Genomic DNA, 22,698 nt, shown 5'->3' with positions numbered 1-22,698 from the left:
ATGTTTGTATTAAAAAGAAGCAAAAATCTCGTGCTGTCTACTCTCCAGAGGCTATGAAAGACACTTTATCAGCAAATCTTCATGCATTTAAGAACTGTTTAAAATTCTGAGTTATACACACAACAGTTTAACACTATTGAGTTTTTCAGAGAGTAGACTTAAATAGCTTTGCTTTTTATAGAATACTTCAGCGGGGAATGCGAAGTATTTACTTCAGACTGAGACAGATTTCCAGTGACTGAAAGAGTCTCTCTTGCTGATGAGTTCTACTAAATTTGCAGCTTAGTTCCTTCTAATGCTAAATGCAGATGCAGCTTCTTAATGGTGGATATTCAAATATCCTGCTGTAATTGAAATTAAACATGCAGTGTACGATTTATTTTAGTTCTGTTTCCAAAGTTGTTGTCTGAGATTTTGGTAATGAAAAGAGCATTTCTTCCCCCCCCCCCGAAGTTTAGGATGCCTGTTTTAAAACACTCAAAGGAAAAAAATTATGGCTAACTCAACATTGACTTTGAAACACAGTAAGCTAAAGCATCAGGATAGGTTAAGTTCTGAATCAGAGGACTGACACTGAGGTTTAGAGAATTGGAATTATGCGAAAGTTAACTGCAGTCACTTTCTTACTTTCAAGTAAGAGCATGGGCTTTCTGTGAGCTTCAGCTTCATTCCATAAGTTGATTTTAGTTTAGTATTCCTGAGATTCCCAGTCTAGAGAAATTCCTAAGTGTAGAGTTCCCTCGTTCTGTTGTTTTAACAACTCCAGTTCAGGATCCATTCCAGTTCAATTCTTATCTTCAACTGTCTTGCCATACCTCTGCAAAGAAACTGTCTTCAGGTTATTTTGTTTTTACTTTAAGAATTAAGTGGATTTTTTTTTTGAGTAAGAGACTTCCAAAAGTGTGGTTTGGTTCCGCCCCCCCCGCCCCCCATCACCAGATAGCAATATTTTGAAAGTTCTCAGCTTTTCTTATGTAATTCTTACCGTGATTTCTTATCTACTAAGTGGTCCTCAATGAATACATTTTGGAAACCCAAAGACGAGTCATTTAGTAATCATTACTTTTCTATACTGTAAGGCAGCAGCTTGTTTCATCTTCTTTCCGAAGTGGGGAAGAAGTTCTTTGAGTATTTATGGTCGTAAACTCCATGATGCTTTTTTCTAATGGTAATTAATTTTTAAGTCACATTAGTTGTTTAAACATGTTACCTACTGCTAATGTACGCCCCAGGTAAGAAGGGGTAATGTGATAATCTTTTGTGCTATAAGGTGCACTGGGAGCTATTGGGGAAATAAGTGCACAAAAGCAAAACTGTTTTGGTTAAAGATCAGTTGCAAAACCAAAAAAGACCAGAAAACCAAAGAAACCAAATCATAGTTTAGAGCTAAATTAAGGTTGGATGTGCTTCTTTTGGAATTATTCAGAAGTCTTACTTAAAAAGCCCAAACTATGACTTATTTGGGGAACTGAGTACAATTGGTAATATCTGAGGCAGAACGTGATTGTCTTGTTTGTAAAATCAGCGTTGAAGTTGGAATTTTTAAAATATGATTTAAAAAATTGAACAGCTGAGATATTTATTACATAGTCAGGAGGTTAATAATGTTAACATGTGTTTGCTTTCTCTTTGAAAAACTATTCATACGAAAATCGGTATAATGCTCAGGGGCTGTTGATGTTATGCATGTCTATTGGTAACAGCAGATAAAAAAATCACGATTTATTTTAAAATATACAAAAATGTTAGGTATACTGTACCTAAACAGCAAGCAGAACTATTCAGATTCAGTTCTCTTGTGAATAACAAAACTAAAGATATGGTTGCAAAAGCCTTTGGAGGAAATCCATGAATAAACGGATTAAACTCTCCACCAGTTTATTCCCTGATGATACGTTGCAGGCCTTTCCAACTTTTAAAAATAAAACCTAATTTGTAAAGTGAACAGGAAACAAGACATGTCCAATTGAAAGATTACTTCAGTCTTTGAAACTGAATAATGGCAAAAAGACTTGCTGAGAAAATATTGGTATCCTTCGAACAATCACATTTGATCTCACAAATGAATTCTTTTCTAATGGAACTAAGATATCCTACAGGAAAATACCCAACTGTTGAGAATAAACGGGAGGCAGAATTCAATATTTAACTTAATACAAAACACTGAGACAGGATATTAAATGTCAGACTGAGGCTTGAGGCAAAAGTTAAGCTGGTGCGATTTAAAGTACCTGCAACCAGACGCAAGTCAGTATATCTTAAAAGATACAGTTTTGCCAAAGCAAGTACCTCTTATGGTATCTGGAATGTAATATGGTTTGTACTTATTCTGTTGTCATCTTAAACTAAGAAATAAAAATATACAGGAATAACATTTTAAATGGTTTTACTAGAGAGATATTTTCAAAAATCTATTGATGTTTTAGTATGGTGTGTATTTTTTATTTTTCCCTAAATGTTGAGCAAAACTGAAGTTATAGAAATGGGTTATGATGTTGGATTGTTTCAGGAGAGTAATGGAACCTATATACTTATTCTTAGAGTGTTTAATTTTATTGTATAATTAGCAATTTTAGCATGTTAGGTTTACCCCTTCTATTTTTGCTTGTAGTGTTTAGGACTGAATAAGAAAGTTGGTTTTGTAGTTAAATGCACAGCATTTTATTAGTTACTTATGGTGGCTATGGCTCATTGTGTAAGTGCAAATATATGCTGCGCTTCTAGTATAGGATTTTTTGATGTTATGAGGATTATTTTTGTTAAGGAAACTTAAATCTGACATAAATTTGATTTCTGTGTTTTACTAATTACCATTGGTATGGTAATAGCTGTTATTGTGGAAGGAGAGCTTTTGTAATACTGGCAAGAAATACTTTAAGTTGACTTGACTAGTGAATAATATTATTATTAGATTTTTTTTTTTTTTAAATATTGTCTTGGATGTCCAGATCTCTTTCAAAGCCATCTATCTTCAGAATGATGCTTACACAAAGTAGTTTTTCAGGACTGCCATGTATGTAAAATATGAACTAGCTTTCTTTTTTGCAGTGTTACAGGATATTGGTGTTAATCGTTTGAAATCAAGCTGCTTACAAGAAAACATTAACTATTTCTGAATATTTGGGAAACTTTTTAGTAGCCGGTTACATGAATAATGGTGTTTCTAATACATGTACTTCATATATAAACTGAACATTTATTAACGTTCATGATATTTCCTTTTGTAAAATGCTGAAATAGTAATGTGAACTTGTTTTTTAAATGGAAAGTAGGCTGAGATGCCAGAAATGGGGATCAAACTGGACAAAAGAAGAAAATGAGAATGGATTTTTTTTTTTGGGGGGAAGATTGGGATTTTCAGATATGTATGAATGAGTTCAATGAAGAACCATTCAGATATATTCTGTACTTAATGCAACAATGTATAATCCGGCATATCTGACACATGGCTTCCTTAGTGTGTCCATATGTTATGCAAAATAAGATAATATTTATAAATTGCTTTTGGGAAACAACTATGGAAATGTACAGCTAGTGTTCTTACATCTAAGAGCACAGTCACTGGTGCTGTTGAGTCTTTTTCTGTGATGAAACTTTTAATAACATGTTGAGATGACATGAAAGCATGAAATTATTTTTTTTTCTCATCTGAAACAGTGAAATAAAGTAGCTAGAATGTTTTTAAAGCTTTTGAATTAATATTCCATTGTATTACAAGTTTAACCATAATTTAAATGTATTTCCTAATGTATGTCATTCCTACTTGAAGGCAACTGAGATAATACGCATTTTGTTTAAAAATTTAATAAAATTTTTATTAATTGTGGTCCAATAATGGCCACACAGGAATGCAGAAATTAATGAACTCATACAGCATTACATTTATCTGAACTTATTTATCTGAGCTTTTCTCTTCAGAAGGCAAGCATCATCTTAGAATTCTTGATGAGAAATTGCTTTTTAAAGCTGGAAAAACTTGAAAGTTTTTCTTAAAAAAAAAAAAAGCTGATTCTAGTAAGATGTTTGTATCTGAACTTCTGTATCAGTTAGAATGATTAGAAAAATTTACTAATCTGATTTACTAAAGTATTATTCAGATCCATGTAGGACTGCATGGCATTACATCAGTTTATTAGCTTTCCTGTCACATGTAATTAAATGCCAGTGGTGCTTTTTGTAAGGCAAAGAGTAATGTCCTTTTTATTTCACTGTTTTTTTTTCAGGGCTATCTTCCTGCAAATGTGGACCGAAGAGAAAGCACTTTACAAAGAAAACGCAAAGAGTATTTTGCATTTGTTGAACAATACTATGATTCCAGAAATGATGAAAATCACCAAGATACTTACAGACAGGTAGAACACCTATTGAAGTGACTTTTACCTACAGGACATCTGCTAAAGAACTTAGAGATTATTTTTGAAGTTTGCTACTGTTTTGCTCTATTTCTGTAGTCTTATTTGATAGACAGCTCTCTAATCAATTGTTTTCCTACATTTCAGAAGCAAAAAATAAGAAATATTTTGGTCTGAAATTTGAGATAGTGGTTTTCTTTTAATGTCAGCTTTAGTCATGCCATGTGGTGCTGCCATTTGGCGCTGCCATGGTTTTCCGTTGAAGAATAGTAGGGTTTTCAAATCTTTCATGTCCTGCTCAGACCCTCCTTCAAATGAGTGAGGATGGACAGGGAAAGTATAACAGTGACTGTTTCTTACTGGCTCCATACTTCTGCTTAGGAAGTTGAAATTGTGTGTAATGTGCAATAAACATAGGCGTGTCAAACTTTCTTGCCCACCCAGATAAGCAGATAACTTTTCTTCAAGTTTTGCATTAAAATGAATGGTTTGTATCACTAAGTATAGACTAAACAATATTACTTTAGCCTTCCTTACGATAGAAGAAGCTGAGATCTTTCTTTCAGCTTCAAGCCTGATCTTCAGTAGCAAGAAGTATATATGATAGTGTCAATTGAACATGACTTTACAGAAGCAGTAGCATGTATTTACTCATAATTACCCTGAAGTAATAAGTATTGCCAATATGACTATAATTTGCAAACAATCAAAACGTAATGTAAGCTTCCTAAAATGTGAAAACAAAGTATATGTTTTTTTTTTTATTTTGCCTCATTGATAGATTAACAATGACTTAAAGATTTGGCCGTATGTTTTGAAATACAGTAAATCCATGTTGTTCCAAAAATAGTGATACAATGGGATTATAACTAATACTGCAAAACCACAGGATTGTTTTAACTATTGTGCTGTTTAAAAAGTGTGCTGTTGGTTCCTTTTACTGTATTCTTCTTTCTGTCTAATTAGATCCATATAGATATCCCACGCATGAGTCCTGAAGTTTTAAGACTTCAGCCCAAAGTAACAGAGGTAAGAATGATATCTAAAGAATTTTTTTTTTAGAGAAATCATTTTAGTAATGAATCTGATATCATAGCGTTGGTTAATAATTTGTTTGACAACACTTGCTATTTTGACTTCAGAACTAGCTTAAAAAAGTCCAAAAAAATGAGGATATATAAGTATAGGCTAAGAATAGCAGTGTAAATATGAGTAGTAAAAGGAAAGGCATCTCATTAATCTCTTGCATTGAATCTGTCAGTTTTTTCTTTGGTCTTGTACCTTTGAGGTGTTTTTTTTTTTCCTTTTTTGCTTTTTATATATTTTGTTAATAATGTGTTTTTGAAGTAATCTAGAGCATGGTTCCCATGATTCTATGTATTTGTCAAAATCATTCAAGGTCTGGAAGTTCTTAACACAATGTCTTCTACTTGGGAAATTCTCTTTTTGTGAACTTGTAGCATGACTGGTTTGTGTTCCTTATTTGATTTTGCTTCTTTGTAAGTTTTATATGTTGAGTACACTATTTAAATTCTTCTACTACTGTAGTAAATATACATCAATTAATGATAAATAAGTTAATCAAATTGGTCTATATTGTTGGGTAATTGAATCCTACAGGGACTTTTCTTTGTAAAGTGTATAGATGGTGTGAATCATCCTCTTTCAATTATTTCTTTTAATCCTTCAATTTCTTCTCCTTTCTAAAGGTTCTAGTTAGACCTGCAAACGTACTTCCATGTAGGTTCTCTTAGTATCATTATAGAGCCACGTAGAACATCTTCTGATAGTTCATTAGATGATATGAGAAGTTAAAAGCAGAACTAGTTTTCATTTGTTTTTCCACTCTTGCAGTTACTTGTTTAATGGAAGTGCTCCTCCACACGTGTTGGAGAAATCTGTTTGAAGAAATAGCCCGTTACAGTTTTTTTGAAAGAAAATGGTATAAAAATACTGCTTTCCGTCTGCTTTCTGCACAGTGGTGTTTTACCTGGGCTTTTCTAGGGATGAATCAAAGAGTAAAATAAGAAAAATAAAGGGACAAGAAGGGAAACAATACCAGCAAGAAATAAACTATTAAAGAAATTAGTAAGATCAGAGTCAGTGTTGTAGCTAGAAACGAGCCAATAAATGAAATGGGAGGTGAATATTTCATGAAAAAATGGCTACAGAAAGAAGAATGCGCAAATACTTCTCAGAGGAAAGAAATACTTCTACTGTATCAGCAATAGTCTCTTAAATTATTTTGAAGATGTATTTGCATTCAACATAAAGTGGTGGCATTTTTAGGGTGGGTTTTTACTTCCTTGCATTGCATGATTAAGCTGTTCTTAAGGTTTCAATGAAGATCATCTGTGTCTCAGATGAATATGACTGTGGTTCAGATGTACAATGATTGTGTTTTTGTAGTTCTTAGTTTGGGTGAAAATACCCCAGAATGATGTTGATTTTTTTTCCCCGTGTGTTTTAGTGAAGGAGAAATTAGAGGCTAACTTGTCTGGTGTAAGAATCTATGTATATTCTTGTTTTTAAAGGAAGATTGCAAAGTACAAAACACTTATTCAAGAATGACTGCTAGAGAGTCTAATTCTAAATTAGCTGAACAATTGTAAAAACAACTTTAAAATAGAAATTCCAGGTAGACATCTTCTGTAGAATATATTTAATGTTCTTTCTTTTAACCAAATTACTTGGATGAGAAGTTAAGTAGCTGCTTAAAAGTGATACTAAGAAAGACAAAGTATTCTCAATGGAGAATATTTTCAAGTAAAGTGTTATTTAGTAAAATGATGAGATCATCAGATAGAAATAGAAACCTGTAGGATCTTGGACTAGTTTTATCTTTTGTTTATTTGGTTATGCATGAGACAGGGTGTATTTATATGACTGCTCTTAAGAGATGGTTAATACCTTTCTTTAGATGCAAACTTGATAATAGTTTGTAGGAACACAATTTTGTATTTACCATGGATATCTGCTTTTTCTGTAATAGAGTTAGAAATGTTAGAGTAAACTTGTCTTGATAATTAAAGAAGATATGGTCAAGGTTTTCCAACATTTGAAATGTGTTTTTTTGTTAAATATTCAGTGTGTTGGGGAAAGCATCCTATAATAAGACATTGAAAAGAATTAAAGTTACAGGATAGTTACAATCCCTTTTTGGTTGAATTATTAACTTAGAGCTAAAGAGTTTATTTGGGAATTTGGAGAGTATATTAATGTGAAAAAGATATTAGTGCAGTATTTTTTACAAGCAGTCACAGTTGAAAGGAGATTTCTTTTTTTTATAGCTGAATTATAATTAATGTGAAAATAGGCTGGTTAAATGAAAATGCTGACAGTGTAGACACTCCCAGAGTAAAACACTTCTCTTATTTTTGCTTGGGAGTAATTAAAATAAAAAGGAAATACTGTGTCTAGGTAACTTGTTGCTAAGTAAAATCCGATATGTCAATAGAAATTCAAAAGCAAATATTCAGTAAAGTTTGAGTCTGGAATGCAGTTTCAGTTAATTTTGTGGGATCGTTAAACACGTGAAATTATTTAGGTCTTTTTTGCTTTTAATTGTCTTTTGGCAGATAACATTGCTCAGGTAGCATATTCATTTAATGTGATTTACTGAAATCTCATTTGCAAATTTTTTTTTCATAAAATTAGTATTGTTTTCATTTCTAGTTATTTGTTAAACTTGTCCAAAGGTATGTTTTTCTAATTCTTCATTGGATATGTGCATCTTAAACACTGCCTTAAACATATTTTAAATCCACACTTTTTAGAAACCGTGATTGCTCTTGCAAGTGACATTGAATTATCTTCCAACACCAATAGTTCTGTTTCATGTCTACAGCTCCTTAAATTAGTCTGTTGAATACAGCCCGGTATCCCTGCTTGCTGGTTATACTTACATTTCTTTAGTTTGAATGTTTAGTAAGTTGAGCCACGTAACAAGCATAATTGAGCCACATAAAGTAGATGGACGTACTTCTCATCAATGTGATCAAGGCATTGTACAACTAGAGTGCTGCTGCTTTCTTGTTAAAAAACCAAAACCAAACAAAAAACCACAACAAAAACCAACAACCCCTGCCCCCCACCAAATCCCTGTCCATAACCTATCCCATCCATCTTTCCTACTCCAAGACCTTTTTTCTTCCCTAGTGAATAGTAAGGAAATGGATGGAAAAATGACAGAAAGCTTGGAGGAGTGAGATGTGACAGCTGATTAACACTAAAAAAAAAAAAAAGTGTAAAACAAAGGTGTATTTTAATAATATTCTGTTAGTTGGGAGTGAGTGGTCTTGAGGTATAGAAGAATAAGCGTGAAAAGGGTGGATAGGAGCAGTCAGTGGGATAAGGGGAAATCTAGAAAGTATTTGAGTTGTAAAGAAGTGATAGAGATCTGACTTAATTTTTACTTATCCATCAGTATCCTGAACTTTACAGAGTCGCAGGATCTTCATGTGTTAGATGTTTTTAGAGCTCCACTGATCTCCTGACTAGATGTGTGGGCTACTGGGAGGGTGGGCTTGCATATGTCTGTCTTTGCTCTCTGTCTGATCCAAGAGAGTCAAGCCCAACTTGCTTGATGTCATCTTACAAAGAGTAGTGCAAATGATGCTGGAAGGGTCATAACATCCAACTTTTCCCTTGTTTCTTCCTCTCCCTTTCTGGGTTTTTGGAGCCCTACCCTAGCACAGCCTAATCCCTTATCCTCACAGGGGATCCCTTCCGACTCCCAAGGGCTCAGTGCAGACAGAGGCCTTGTGTTGTTCCCAGAGCTGACCCCTTTCTAGGGAGGGGGAAGGTGTTGCTGGTCCCAGGTGGGCAACGGTCACTTCCCCTTTTTTAAGGCGAGATGGCAAGAGCTATAAGGAAGAGAAGGGAATCGGAGTGTGGGTCAAAGACAGGTTTCAAAGGGTTGCATTGTGTGCAAGACTGTTATTGTTGATATTATGATGGTTTTTGTACATATTAATTTTTGATGCTGCAGAGATTTAGAATAATGACACTGCTACTAGGAAGAATGTCACTTAGAATGAAGTGAAGAGACTGTAGGTGACAAAGCTGGAGAAAAACACTAGTCAAAAGACCAGAAACATAACACATGTATAAACCTCACAATGTCTTTGAACTTCGATTTCCAATGTTACTATTCCAAGATTTTTGTCCTTGCTGGTGGTATATGAGTCTCGGTTTCCAAAGAGCTTTTTGTTAGATTTAATAAAGCTACTTTAATTTCTTATCTAAACTTGGAATTTGTTTTCTGTAATAAAATGTTTCAGTTTAGAAAAAGGTGTTTTGAGTCTGATGTGTGGAAATAACTCGTTATTATGTGTTCCTTTTAAAATCAGTTTAAAGTGTTCATTTTCTATGAGAGTTATGTGGATCCTGGGGAGGGTAATGTTGGAATGAGGATTTAAAGGACTGGGAGTAAATAAATAGTGGCTCTCAAAGAGGAAGATAGAGGAGTTGGAGGTCTTCCGTCATATAGTTCAGTCAAGTTTATTTTAAAGACTAATGACTGTAAGTTTAGGTTTAATAAATTTGATTAGTTGATGTGGAGTAGTCTAATTTATTATCAATTTCTGCTTTATTTTTAACTGAGTTTTGTTGAAATGGATAGTACATGGCTGTGTATTTCCCATCTATGCTTGCATAATATGGGAGAAGTAATTTCAAGGAAACAACACAATTTAAAAATAGGGTATAAATTTGTCCCCACCTCTTCGCACCCTGCCCCCCCCCACCTTAGAAAACTAAAAGCAAATTCTCAAAAGCTTTCGTGATTAAAGCTTTGGGGATTTTGGAGTTCCTCTGAGGTGGCAAAACCCGCAAGAAATTAAAGATCTGCTTTTAAGCTAGTGGATTCTTTTCTTTAGGTATATGAATATAGTTCTTACTGTTATCATGAATGAGAGTTAAATTCAAAAGAGAATAATTGATTGGTAATGACATCTCATGAGATGTAGTGGTTCACAGTAGAAAAGTAATTCCAGTTTCTGTTGCTGGTTTGGAAATCAAGAAGTAAACCTTTTGGGAAAGTGACCTTTTTAATGAGTCCTATTTGAACACAGTGATGAGTGCTGTATAGAAACTTAAATCAGTCTGCCTTTCAGGTTTTCAGTGCTCATTTTTTTTCAATTCAGAACAGTAAATGAAACTTTATGAAAATGGGTAGGAAATTGAAAACACTATTTCAGTGTGTATTTGTTGAATTTCTGATTAGATCCATTTGGGGATATTAAAGCTGATGTGCCAATCACTGAGTGATCCTTCCTGCTCAATAATATTAAAAAAACCCCCCAAACCCAAACAAAAAACCCAAACGCGCCCTCCCCCTTATTTTTCATACCTGGATTTTAAAAATGCTTTGAAATCTGTAGGCATCTCAATTTGCAATGCAAACTATGTGTATTATCAGGTTCTGAGGAAAGGAAAGGTTGGTACAAATTTGGGGGTTGTTTGACTTGAGACATGCCTTCAAGAAAAGCACTATTTTTATAACTTTTACAGTGGGTATTTTGATAGCTGTTACTGAATTACTGGGTTTTTTTGGTTTTTTGTGTTTTTTTTTGTTTGTTTGTTTCTCACTGTGCATATTTTTTAACCCCTTCACACCAGGAGTTTTTTGTTTAGCCTAGCGCATAACACTATTCTACATCCAGCAGTTGCTGTTTAAATAGATTTTTCTAGTTAACTCTATCTGATATTTGTTTTCAAGAAAGTTATTTGTATTTGCATGATGTTAAACATGTCCTATATTTCAAGTGAAACACAGAATGATAACACTGATAATACTGAAAAACTAATGTTACTGAAACTAGAAATGGCAACTGACAGAAGCAGGAAGGATGGCTGTGAGCTAAGTAACCTAGATAGATTTGCAGTTTTCCAATAATAGTAAAAAAAAAGACATAAACAACTGTAATTTCATAAAGGTCTAATTATGCAAACGTAAAAGCAAGCTGTAAATGGCAGAACTTAAGGTCTCTATACAGTTGTTGATAGACAATGAAACCCCACTAGCTATTGCCTGATGGGCAGAGGTTGGTATTTTTTCAGTTTAGTGTGCAGTGCATATTAAAAAGCATAAGGTGATAGGACTAGCACCAAGAAGAATTTATAGCTAAAGGAATAAGCATTTTGGCTGATGAAAACAAGAGGCTTTTATGGAGAATGTGCTAAATGAATACCTCCCTTTCTGCCTAATCTGCCCCAAAACTGAAATCACACTGAGCAAAAACTGAATCTTAATTGTAGCTGTAATGGATCAGACATGAGCTGTGTTAAGGCTTGTGTTTCAGTGCCCACCAAAGCTTTTCGTGTTTATTGTTGTTGACCGTCTCCCTTGTTCTGTGGATTTTCAGCATGCCAGGGAAACATAAAACCTGGAGATTCAGGAAAGTTGATTCTCAAAAGAAAGTCTGTGGGAGAAGGGTAGATGTTGATATATGGGACTTTTGTCAAAGCAAAAAGTGCAAATGTGTTTCAGCTTCAGGTAGCTCATGTGGAAGCCTGTGATGGGACTCTCAAGCACCCAGATGCGAGTCATATATGCCTAGACCTTTCCTTACTTGAAAATGACTGCAAGAGGGCTTTTAAACTGAAGAATAAGATTTTATTTAAGACAGAATTAGAATAGTAAACTTCTTAATCTAGCAAAAACTTGAAGTGAGATTGAATAGAAATAATACAGCCTTCATAAACTCAACTTTCTCTGCATCCTTTCAGGGCAGGTCTTTTATGGGCTTTCTTGAAGCCTGAGCATTCATTCTCTTCTGGGGTTGCAGCAAACTACACAATCTCCTTGGGGTCCTTACAAAGTCTCCCATTTTTTATTAGTGTTGAGGCCTGCTCTTAAGATCAACATAGTCCTTTAATTTGAGCTCTCCTGCCTCTGCTCCACTTACCCGCCTCTGCATTCTGACTTCTTGGGCAGACCTTCCAGGGAAAGAGCAAATGTTCTTTTGCTTCAGAAGATACCTGATTGAGTACCTGTAATTAGGGCAAAGCACGTAGCAGCTTTCACTCTGCTGCTTGTTTGCAGCATTTTGAAGACATGTAGCATGTTCAGAAGCAAATAATTGAGAGGAAATATAGCTTGTCACAGACCTAAATTGTATCAGAGAGAAGTTCTGTGATTTCCCTGCTCTGTACTTTTCTCATGCTGTCCTTCCCATGATCAGATATGTTGTGGCCTTAGGAGCTTTTGCAGATCCTAGGCAAGGTACAGTTTACAGAGTTGAGGGAGTGAGGTTATGTGATACGGCAGGCAGTTGCCTTATTTCTACATTTCCTGATCTTTTCAGATTTTTTATTAACCAGTATACATGCTTCTGAAGTCTAAAACCCCACACTGCAGTATTGGGCAAGCTTAACTATTATGGAATCTCTTTTTATGGGCATGTTATTAAAAAATCTAAGCTATATGAAGTACTTCTTTCTGTTATTTAGGAATAAATAGAATACTATATTGATAAAATACTTCTTTCAAAGAGGTGAAAAATCATGGGAAGATGATTAAATATTTCTGTCTCTTGAGGAAAGAGGAATTTTATATTATTAGAAAAGCTCCAGTGAAGAAGTGCTACTTTGTTGTAACTACTGTAACTGAATTATATACTAGGTTGGTTTTAACATGTGCTAATATCCTGAAAGTGCTTCCTTTTGAAGAACTGAGAAGCTTACTTAGCACTGGAAGTTAATTATGAATACCAGTGTTCATTTATGCTTTTGTAGGCATGTTTTTATACTAGTAACTCTATGATATTAAATTTGTCCTTGTATAATTTTCAAGTGTCTTGTTTAAAATGTGCTCATCACTTGATAAATTATCTGATAGTTTCTTTAACTCTTTTTCAGATCTTTGAAAGAATTTTGTTTATCTGGGCAATACGTCATCCAGCCAGTGGATATGTTCAGGGCATAAATGATCTTGTTACTCCTTTTTTCGTAGTCTTCATTTGTGAATATATAGGTAAGATTTGTCTTAATACTGAATTATGAACGGGTACTCATTTTGGAAGAGCATCTTCATTTTAATCTGAATAATGATTTGGATGAGCTAATCAAAGCATAATTTGATACATGAATTTTATCATAAATTTTTGTAATTATAAATCTGTATAGTTGTCTTTAAATATAGACTGAGAAGCAATTAGATTTTGTGTAAGTAGTCAGAGGAGTTAGGAATCTTTCAGGTTTTTATTCCAAACAACTTCCCCCCTCCCCAACAAAAACCAACCAAACAAAACCCTCTGTAGAAGTTGCAGACAGCATTCTCATTTGTCAGATCTGAAAGCAGGGGAAAGAAGCACAATCTGGATCTTACTTTCATCTTGATTTCTAGTTAAGAAGTGTTCGCCACTCCTGATACTTTTTTCTTCATAGGTGGTTTTATTCTCACTTTTTCTCTCTCTGTCTTCTAATGTACATTTTTTGTGAAAACTTTAAACTGTACATATGAAATGAGCAGGTGTTTAAAAAAAACAAAACCAGACAACAAGAGTGAAAAAAACCCTCACACCAAACCAAGAAAAAAAACTCCATGAAACAAGGAGACCTTTTAAATGAGTGGCGGGGAAACTAAAGTAGAGGGAGGCTATTAAACTGAATTCTGGGGCTTACAACAGTAGTAACAATAGTAGCATAAACAGCTGTATTCCTGTTGAGTTTGTGGCCCTATATGTGAGTATACTTTTTGAAAACTTTTTTTTATTTGGCCAGCTCTGATGTTGGTTAAATGCTCATCTCTTACTAGAACATCATTCATATCTTAAATTTATAGATTAGTATTTAAGTCTTTATAAACATTAAGAGTATGGCTAATCATTAACAAGAATTCATTCATAATTTGGGTATAACTATGGATATAAAAGGTAAGGTTAAACAGTAAAAATGACTATGTTAATCTGGCTTGAATTAAAACTGTTTTCCTTGTATTTCTATTTGTCATACACACATACAATGAAAATACACAGTGCTTATATGTAAACTTGAGCAATGTGTTGTCTGGCTACTTCAGTGAGGCTGTATATAGTGGATTCTTCCTACTTTGTCTATGCAAGATACCCACTGGTGTCTTAATCCAGATTGATTAGATTTAATGAAGGACAGATTATCCTTGAGTGGATGATAGACTATCCATTTACTCATTTGCATGGCAACACCTCTGTTGCGTTGTTCATTTCTTGTTTCATAGGGGGACATTTCATTGCTAAGCAACTAATGAGAACTACTGCTGCTTTCTCCCTAATCATCTCTTAAGTAGGGTAGAGGCCTACTCCTGAGAGTACTTGCAGTTTCTGCCTTTTACTCCCTCATTTGACAGATAATGAAAATGTTCTTAATGATCCTAGAACAGTAGGGTCTCTAGTAGACTTTAGGGTTGTTAATTGAAATAAGAAGTTCAAATGAGATGTGATTAGAGAATTGATATTCCATGTTAAATAGACCATTTAATTAATATGGTAAATAAGTTTGTCTTTACCACCAACTTACATTTGGAGACCCTGGTGATTGTTAATGTATTTGCCAGTTTGTCAGTATTTTCATATTGGAGAGCATAGCAGTTCCAGTAAGTGTCCAGTGAAGAAAGACAAAACTCAAAAACTAACAACCGTAAAAGATATTTTGCCACTGAAAATGTATGAAACTCAGAAAACTGTATTCTGAAAGCTCATTTAAAAGCTAATATCTATATGATAAGAAAAATACTGAAATGAAGGTATTTCCTTCAGTATAGTGGTGGTCCTGGCTAAGTGCTAACAGCAGTTATTTCCCCCAGTGACATATAAAAACTTTCCAAGATTTGTCTTTAGCTTTTTGATTTGAGTCTTTCTAATATATTCAAGTTATATTGAGTGAATACATTCAAGTTAGAATGAATAAGAGTGTGCATTTTACTTAAACTTGAAACAGGGACATTAAATTTATGAAGTACCTCAAAAATCTTGAAATTTGTAATAAAATCATAGAAGGATTCAAAACTCAGACTATGAATTGTGCTTAAGTAATTTAGATAGAAATAAATGCAGAATTGCAGAAGTTTCCTAGCAAAAAATGTTTACACTGTTAGTGTATTTAATATTTACTCTAGTAATAGTCTGTATTTACCTTAGATTTTTACTCTAGATCTTATTTTTTTGCTCTGATTTTAAGTGAATATTGATTTATACCTTAAATTGCTTTATTTATTGCTTTCTTTTAACTATTGATTTTTGTATTTTTCTCAATTTAACTGAAACCTTTGTGTTGCAGTTCTGAGTCACTTGGGTCCTGATTCATGCCACTGAAAGTGATAAAGCCTTTTATTTTAGGTTCTTTCTGTAATTAAAAAAAAGAAAGATCCTAAAGGATTATTAAAGATTAATAATAAATTCTTATTATTAACAATGCCATTAATAATAAATCTGTGCTGATTAGATCATCTGACGGTATATCCTGATAATGTTTACACACAGTTGCAGTTTTGTCAAATATTTTGGCAGGAGGAAAGCCATGTTTATTTTAGCTTTATGACAACTGAGAGAGACCTTAATCCTTAATCTTGCATAACAAGTGTGTGACATTTATTCTAGTGATGGGAGTCTTTCTGCTCTTCTAAAGACATCCAGAAACCATTTGGAAAAGTGTTGTTAAAGAACTTTTGAAGATACAAATGACATGTATGGAAGTGATAATTTACTTGCCTAGTAACTTTTTTTCATTCAAATATAAATGCCAAAAAGTAGGTTTGTGGGTCTTCTTATAAGGACTGAAGTCATAGATGTTTTGATGGTTTAGTATGGATTGAGGTATCTAATTTTAGCACATAGGTTCACACATTTAGAATAGGTTCAGTGACTGAATGTAGGAATTGAATATGTTCAATGTTGAGAGCGTTCTTTCAACCTTTCCAGCAGTGTAGGTATGATAAAAGTGTAATTTGGTAATGTCTCATTAGTTCCCCACTCTGCAATAAAAGCAGAATACTGTAACATTTTCAGCAAGATAAAACTTGGTTGTCAAACCAAGCCAGGAGAGGCACAACCGCAATTAAAGAAAATTTCAGAAGGGGTAGATACCAGCCCCTGCTGGAACACAGTAGATTCAGATTAGGATTTCTGGTCTAAATTAGGAGGAGGAGGAATTTAAACCTTAGCTTTCTCATACCAGGTGATTGTGTGCGTCAGTCTCAACATTCCCCCCCCCCCCCCGCCATGAAAAATGTTAGAGATCTATAAGCTTATTCTGCCATAATATAACAGCTTCTTTGGAATTTCAAACACTAGTGGTATGGGAAAACTATTTTGTGCTTGCTTCTAACCTCCTACATGACATAGCAGTGTTATATGTTGTCAGAACAAATGCTAATTACTATCAGGACAGCTTTTCTGAAAGCTCTGTGTCTTTGTAGCATATTAGTTTGTGTTGAAATGAATCTTGTCCGTGTGGATGCAATTCCAGAGGTGTTTTTGTTAATGAGATAAGATATAGCATGTGACTGCTCACTGTTCACTGACTTAATGTGAATAAGGAAATTTTGCACTGGATTGCAAGTCCTATTTCAAGTTGCCACACATGTTGTTCTCTTTGTACACCTTCCTGTTGCTCTGGGTTCCTGTTGATCTACGTTGTTTCCAAGTATCAAGTTGTGCTGCACAGTTGCTTGTGGTTTCTTGCTCATGGAGTCAGCTACACTTCACTACATCTGACATTTCAGTACTACATCTGCATTTCAGTATTCACTGGGCCTTGTGTGTATATCTAGAACCACAGAGAGGACCTGGATTTATTCACCCTCCAGAGGGATGAAAGCTCAAGAAAAACACCATCATAATAAGGATGCATGTCAGACCATTGCTAAGTGGAATGGCTGTGTGAAAACACTGAGACCCCTGGCAGTGTTGGATCAAGAGAAAATTAGGAGTTGTTAGGAAGTCAAGGGCAGAAAATGAACACTATCGTAGCACTTCATCATTTTGTTGGATAAAGAATGTCAAGAAAAATGAGGCTGCTGAAGACTGCAATGGCAATTGAGATGTTGTCTGTAATCTTGCAATAGAGGAGTTTGAGACAATTTGAGGATGCTTACAAGAACTCACGAACTGAAAACTTTGGAAAGAGGGGTCTTACCTTTGTAAGTATTTTTCTTGTGATTTTAAATCCTTTTGTAGAAGGCATTAAATGCAACTTCTGTTACCTAGTGTTTTTTAAATTGATACTGCCATGACTTTATGGAGTAATTAATCCAGGCCCAAATCCTAATGGGATTGGGATGGGATTTAGTCCCAGACCAATGTTACTATGAGAACATAAATATTCTTTGGTCCTGGAAAAGCCATCATCTGTCTATAGGTCCCTTGCTTACCTTTCTTCCTATTCCCTCTCGTGTCATAGGAAGTCTTCCTGTCCTTAAAATGAGATTTCATACTGGTTATTGCCTCCTTTCCTTCCTTTTCATCATATCTGCTGCAAATAATTAAATTTAAAACTACTAATTTGGTTTTTTTTCTGTAGTTTGTTGAATGCTGTATCTAAAATTGTTATTTTCATAGTATAGTTGGAGTAATGTTGGAGTATCATGGCTGTATCTGAGGTAATTCCTCAGTGTTTGTTTATAAAATATGAAAAAGTTGTCAGTTTAGCAGAGATTTTTTTTTTCAGGAGAGTTGTAATTTTTGTGCAATAAGTAAATCTGTTTAGAATGTACATAAAACTGAATTTCTGAATATGAGGCAGTAAGCCAGAGAGCAAAGAGTATTAACCCACTGACTCCAGAGAGCTGCTAGAAGGTTTTTCTCATACTTACAGGGTTAGAAGGTAAAATTTTGTTTAGCATGCATTATTTCCTTTACAAGACCAAGCTGAAACCTTGATCGCTGCAGTATGGAAATTAATCTGAGATAATTAATCCTGCTATCTAAACACCTAGACCTTTCTTATTCAGTTCCACCAATTCACTAGTCCTTGGAGAATTATGAATAGGGCTCATGCATTGGAGTTTTGAGGAGATAAAGTGGAAAAGATGTAACATATTTGTAGTTATTCTACTTAGAAGAGACTGAGTGAAACTGAAGGAATGACAAATTGTTTTGATAAAATGGAAGTTGTACAAGGAGCTATAACTGGATTAACTGGATGCTTTTCCCTCTTCCAGGCCCTTCAAGTGGTTGGAGACTGATAGAATCTTCCTTGCTGTCTTCTGGTTTACCAGGAAATAAATACTGGAAAACCTCCCAGGACAGAGTGTTCAGGGATATGAGGGATTTCTTCAGTTTGAGAGATGAAAAGATTTTATTTGCAATTGTTGTATGCTCTTGAACTTTTCTGATAATTTTGGCATTACACTTTGTAACAAACTTCTACTGTTTTAATGCTTTTCTTTGTTTAAATAAATATGTGTTTTTGAACAATACTGTATTAAAATGTCTTTATTTACACATTTGTTTGAAATTATTTATGAAACTTACAGAAATTAAATTTGCATAGAAGTACTGACATGAAGCATAACTGACATTTTAACATTTTCTTGCAAGTTGTAAAAGTATTAAGAAAATATTTCCTAATTTTCTAAAACCATTGTAAAACTTGCATAAAAACTATTCAAAATAATTTAAATCACTCTTCTGTGATATGAAAATTCAATGCCACAAGTTCTATTTGATCACATTAAATTTTCTCTCATTAATGCAAATCACCAGTAATGTAGTTTCCACATACAAAGGTATATTTCAGTGCTGCTTCTTAATAATTTCCATGATTTTTTATAGTAATACTCATGACATCAGTGAAGTTGACTGAAATTCTCATAAACATGAACAATATTCTATGAAATATTCTTTGATAATTGAATGGAATGTTGTTATCTGTGTGATTTGGGTGGGCAAGGAATGAAGGAAACTTACACAAAACTCTTTTGAATTAAAGTCTTGAAAATACTGAAAACCCAATTCCATCTTCTATATAAGTCCAGAAAACATCATGTGCATTCCTCTAAAAGATCTGCAACATACACAACCTGCTCTGTGATCTGAAATTTTGACTTACCTGTCAATTCTTTTTGAAGCACTCTCTGCTTTCATGTATTATGAAACACTTAGTATGTGCATATGTACATATATATATAACTATAACATGATGCAGAAATTGTTCAACATTATCTTAGCTCGCTTTGAGATAACAGCCGTTCACTTTTTTAATTTCTAGGAATATGTTCCCCCACTCTGACCCTGTTAATGCGCCAATCTATTGTCTAGTGAAAGTATTTTGATAGTGGTTCAGAGTAGCTGAAGAGAGGGAGGACTGTGATGAGTAAGATAAACAGCATTTTAATTTGGTTGTACACATTGATGATTCCTGTTTTGCACCATGGAAGAGGTGAAGAAGGTCCACAAGTAAGCAGAGACCTGTGTGGTGCCTGTCCACAGTGCAGAGGACTTGCTTGCTACTTCTGTACCAGTCTTCTGTGCTGTGTAGCAGCACTGATTTTGACTGCAGTGGGAAAGGAGCTAGAAATGACAGGTGCTGAAAGAGAGTCCTAACAGCATGTTTCCTAACTCATTATTAAATAGACTTTGTGCAGCTAAATCGTGTTTTATCCTGTTTGTTTCTTATGATTTGGCTTGTTCTACTTTATTTAGGAGCTTCCTGAGACCCTTTTATAGGTCTCATTTCCTCCTTACGTCTTCTGTTTTATACCAGCTATCAGATTCCTCAGTTGGAATGCAACCATTCTTTTTGTGCGGAAAGTACTAATTGCCCTATTTTTAAGTCACTGCAATTTTTAGACTCTGATGTTTATAGTCCTGTTATAATTGATCTTTGTGAAGAAGCAGTGTTTTCTGAGAATTTGTAATCACTTTAAAATACATGCATATCCTTCTGTAATTCAGAAGGTTGGTGGTTTTTGGTTTTTTTTTTTTTTTTCATTTAAATATTTTTGAGTTGTTCTGGTGAAAAAACTTCGAAGTTCCTCCAGGTAAATTACATTGCACCAAAGGAGATAAAAATATAGACCTACATTTTAGTGCTTTAAAAAAACCTAAGCACTCTTTTGAAGGACTTGGCTAGATTATATTTTTAAATTGTTCATTTGTTTTTATCTATGTCTCACTTAAGAAAAATGAATCATTCACAATGTCTGAGCAATTTTCTTTATTAATATATAATATAGTTTTTCAGGCCTAATTGGGCAAAGAAATCTTATTATTTTATATCCTTGTATTCACTTTAATCAAGGAGGAGAATTCATGTGAAAATAACTAGCAGTGAATTGTTTAAATTGTTTGTCAGCTAGCAGTGCTTGCCATAGTATACTGCTGTGTCTAGGGTTGGTTAATAAAGCAGTATATTTGGAGGCATTGCAAACAGAACTGTAAGGAAAATGTGGATAATATTAAGGGACATCTCATGCTTGGTTTATGAAGGGTTAGGGAATGAGAGAGCATGAAGGAGGGCAAATATGTCTGCAGGACTTGTGGAATGGAGAGAATTGATTAATAGGGGGCCAATGAACTATAAATCGCCTTTGATCTTTTGATCCTTTTGTTTTTGTGTTTGGATTTTTATTTTAATTATTTACCTGGACAAATTCATCTTTGTCTTTCAGCATGACTTGCTGGAATATTAATTTTTTAGTTGCAGTTTGACTAATTCTGTAGTGAGCACTTTGTTCTGGCTTAGACTTATATAACTATTTCAATTAAGGACTATTTTTTCATATAGTTATAATAGTAGAAGCCCTGATGAATGTAGTTGAGCTTTACTCAGGTATGCACTTTGTGTGTGGCTTACTGGTGATAGAGATTATTCCCTACTGTTTTTCCCTAATTTCTTAACCCACGGCAAGTCAGTGGTGGCATTCCGTATCAAATATATGAGTGAATATGTCTGCATAAGCTCTCTCTTAGTCTGCTTTGGTCAAAATGAGGTGATTTAGTTATTTAATTAGTGGATTTTTAGCTAATTGTACCAACCCAATTAGTGCTGCTGGCATTTCTTGGAGTATAGTAACCTTGAGAAGGTGTTAATAATGAGCAGTTGAGCACACATCTACGAGTAACTGTTTGGTGTAGTTGCGTGATAGTATATTGCTATGTATATTTTACTCATTAAATATATTTGATTCCCAGTAAGGGCTTGGAACTGCGTGAACTAGATTCTTATGTGCTGTAGAATTCATCTTCTTCCAGATCCCATTTGTTGTTTCAAGAGGTCAGTGTACCCTGCCTGTTCTAGCTTCATTTCACTGCTCTTTAAACTTAACAGTGGAGCTGCATATTTGAGTATTTCCAAATCAGGTTAACTGGACAGAAAAGAGTTTGCTTGCCAGGTGCTTAGATCACACAGCTAAATCAGGGCTTGCTGCTGTCAAAATGGGTAGCTTTACTTTCTCTTTTCCAACCCCAAACATGCATTCCTGTCTTCTCTCTTTGGTCAGCATTGGCTTTTCTCTGGCACAGTGGATCAGTTCAGTTGAACTGGCAGGAAACTAGCCCCATAATAAAATTAATGATTTAACTTTCTGCTCTCATCTCAAGGATCAGAGATGAACATCAGTGCTGACGTGGGGATAGGAGCATGCTAGGGAAGAAGGGAGAAGCAAGATCTCTGTTTAAGGCCAGGTAGCTCTTAGACTGCTTTAGCTGTATTATTAAACTGCACGCTTATGATAACTCTTTGTGAATTCCACTTATTTTTTGCTTAGCAAGTTAGGGAGCACTCATAAAAGCATCTCAACAAACGGATGTAGGGTATGGCAACCTGCTTTTCTAGTATTTTTACTTTCTAGTACTGTCTTGAGTGGCCTTGACTTATTATAATAGACAATACTGTTTTGCAAAATCAATCCTTCTCGAACTCTGTGTTTCAATTTTGATTTCACTCTCTTCAATATACTGTCAGATTTCCGAGCTAATTATAACAGTTCATCTGAAACGTTGGATGCATGGTTGCATCCAATAGACTTCTTGGAGAAAGATTTGAGACTGACTGAACAAGTTTTTATCAATAATTGTGATAACCAAGCACTGTGAATGTAAGTTTTCTAGTTATCAGTTTCAACTTCAAGGCTAATTTAAAAAAAAAAAAAAAAATTGATACACAAACTTTTTTTTAGTCCCCCTGAAATTTCCCCTGAAAGGTGGCAAAGCTTAGGCTTTGCTGCCTTTCTTTGCTTATCATATATAGAATTGTTTTTAATGTTACTTCTGTCATGTTTTCTATAATTTTATTTTTTTTAAGTTGTTCCATGGATCTTTATAACCAAAGTGTTCAAAGTTGTATCATACTGATGGGATGGAGAAAATAACTCCAGTCATCTTCATGACCTCCATTGAAACAAAATTAAGTTCTTGAAAATCCA

The 22,698-nt window shown here is 34.3% G+C and overlaps 1 protein-coding gene across 4 annotated transcripts in view; it reads left to right on the top strand.

The window, feature by feature from the left end:
* Positions 1-22,698, top strand: part of TBC1D22A (TBC1 domain family member 22A) — a 202,458-nt gene that overhangs the window by 33,552 nt on the left and 146,208 nt on the right. For all 4 annotated transcript variants that reach the window (XM_050914810.1, XM_050914805.1, XM_050914797.1 and 1 more), the window contains 3 exons: positions 4,224-4,352; positions 5,319-5,381; positions 13,215-13,329. In XM_050914810.1, coding sequence (XP_050770767.1) covers positions 4,224-4,352; positions 5,319-5,381; positions 13,215-13,329 — 307 coding nt within the window. The remainder of the gene's footprint in view (positions 1-4,223; positions 4,353-5,318; positions 5,382-13,214; positions 13,330-22,698) is intronic.

The sequence above is a fragment of the Gymnogyps californianus genome, chromosome 1 (genome assembly GCF_018139145.2).
Source record: "Gymnogyps californianus isolate 813 chromosome 1, ASM1813914v2, whole genome shotgun sequence".
NCBI classification, from domain to species: Eukaryota; Metazoa; Chordata; class Aves; order Accipitriformes; family Cathartidae; genus Gymnogyps; species Gymnogyps californianus.
Note: the sequence above shows the minus strand (reverse complement) of the source record. Positions and strands in the feature narration are given on the sequence as shown.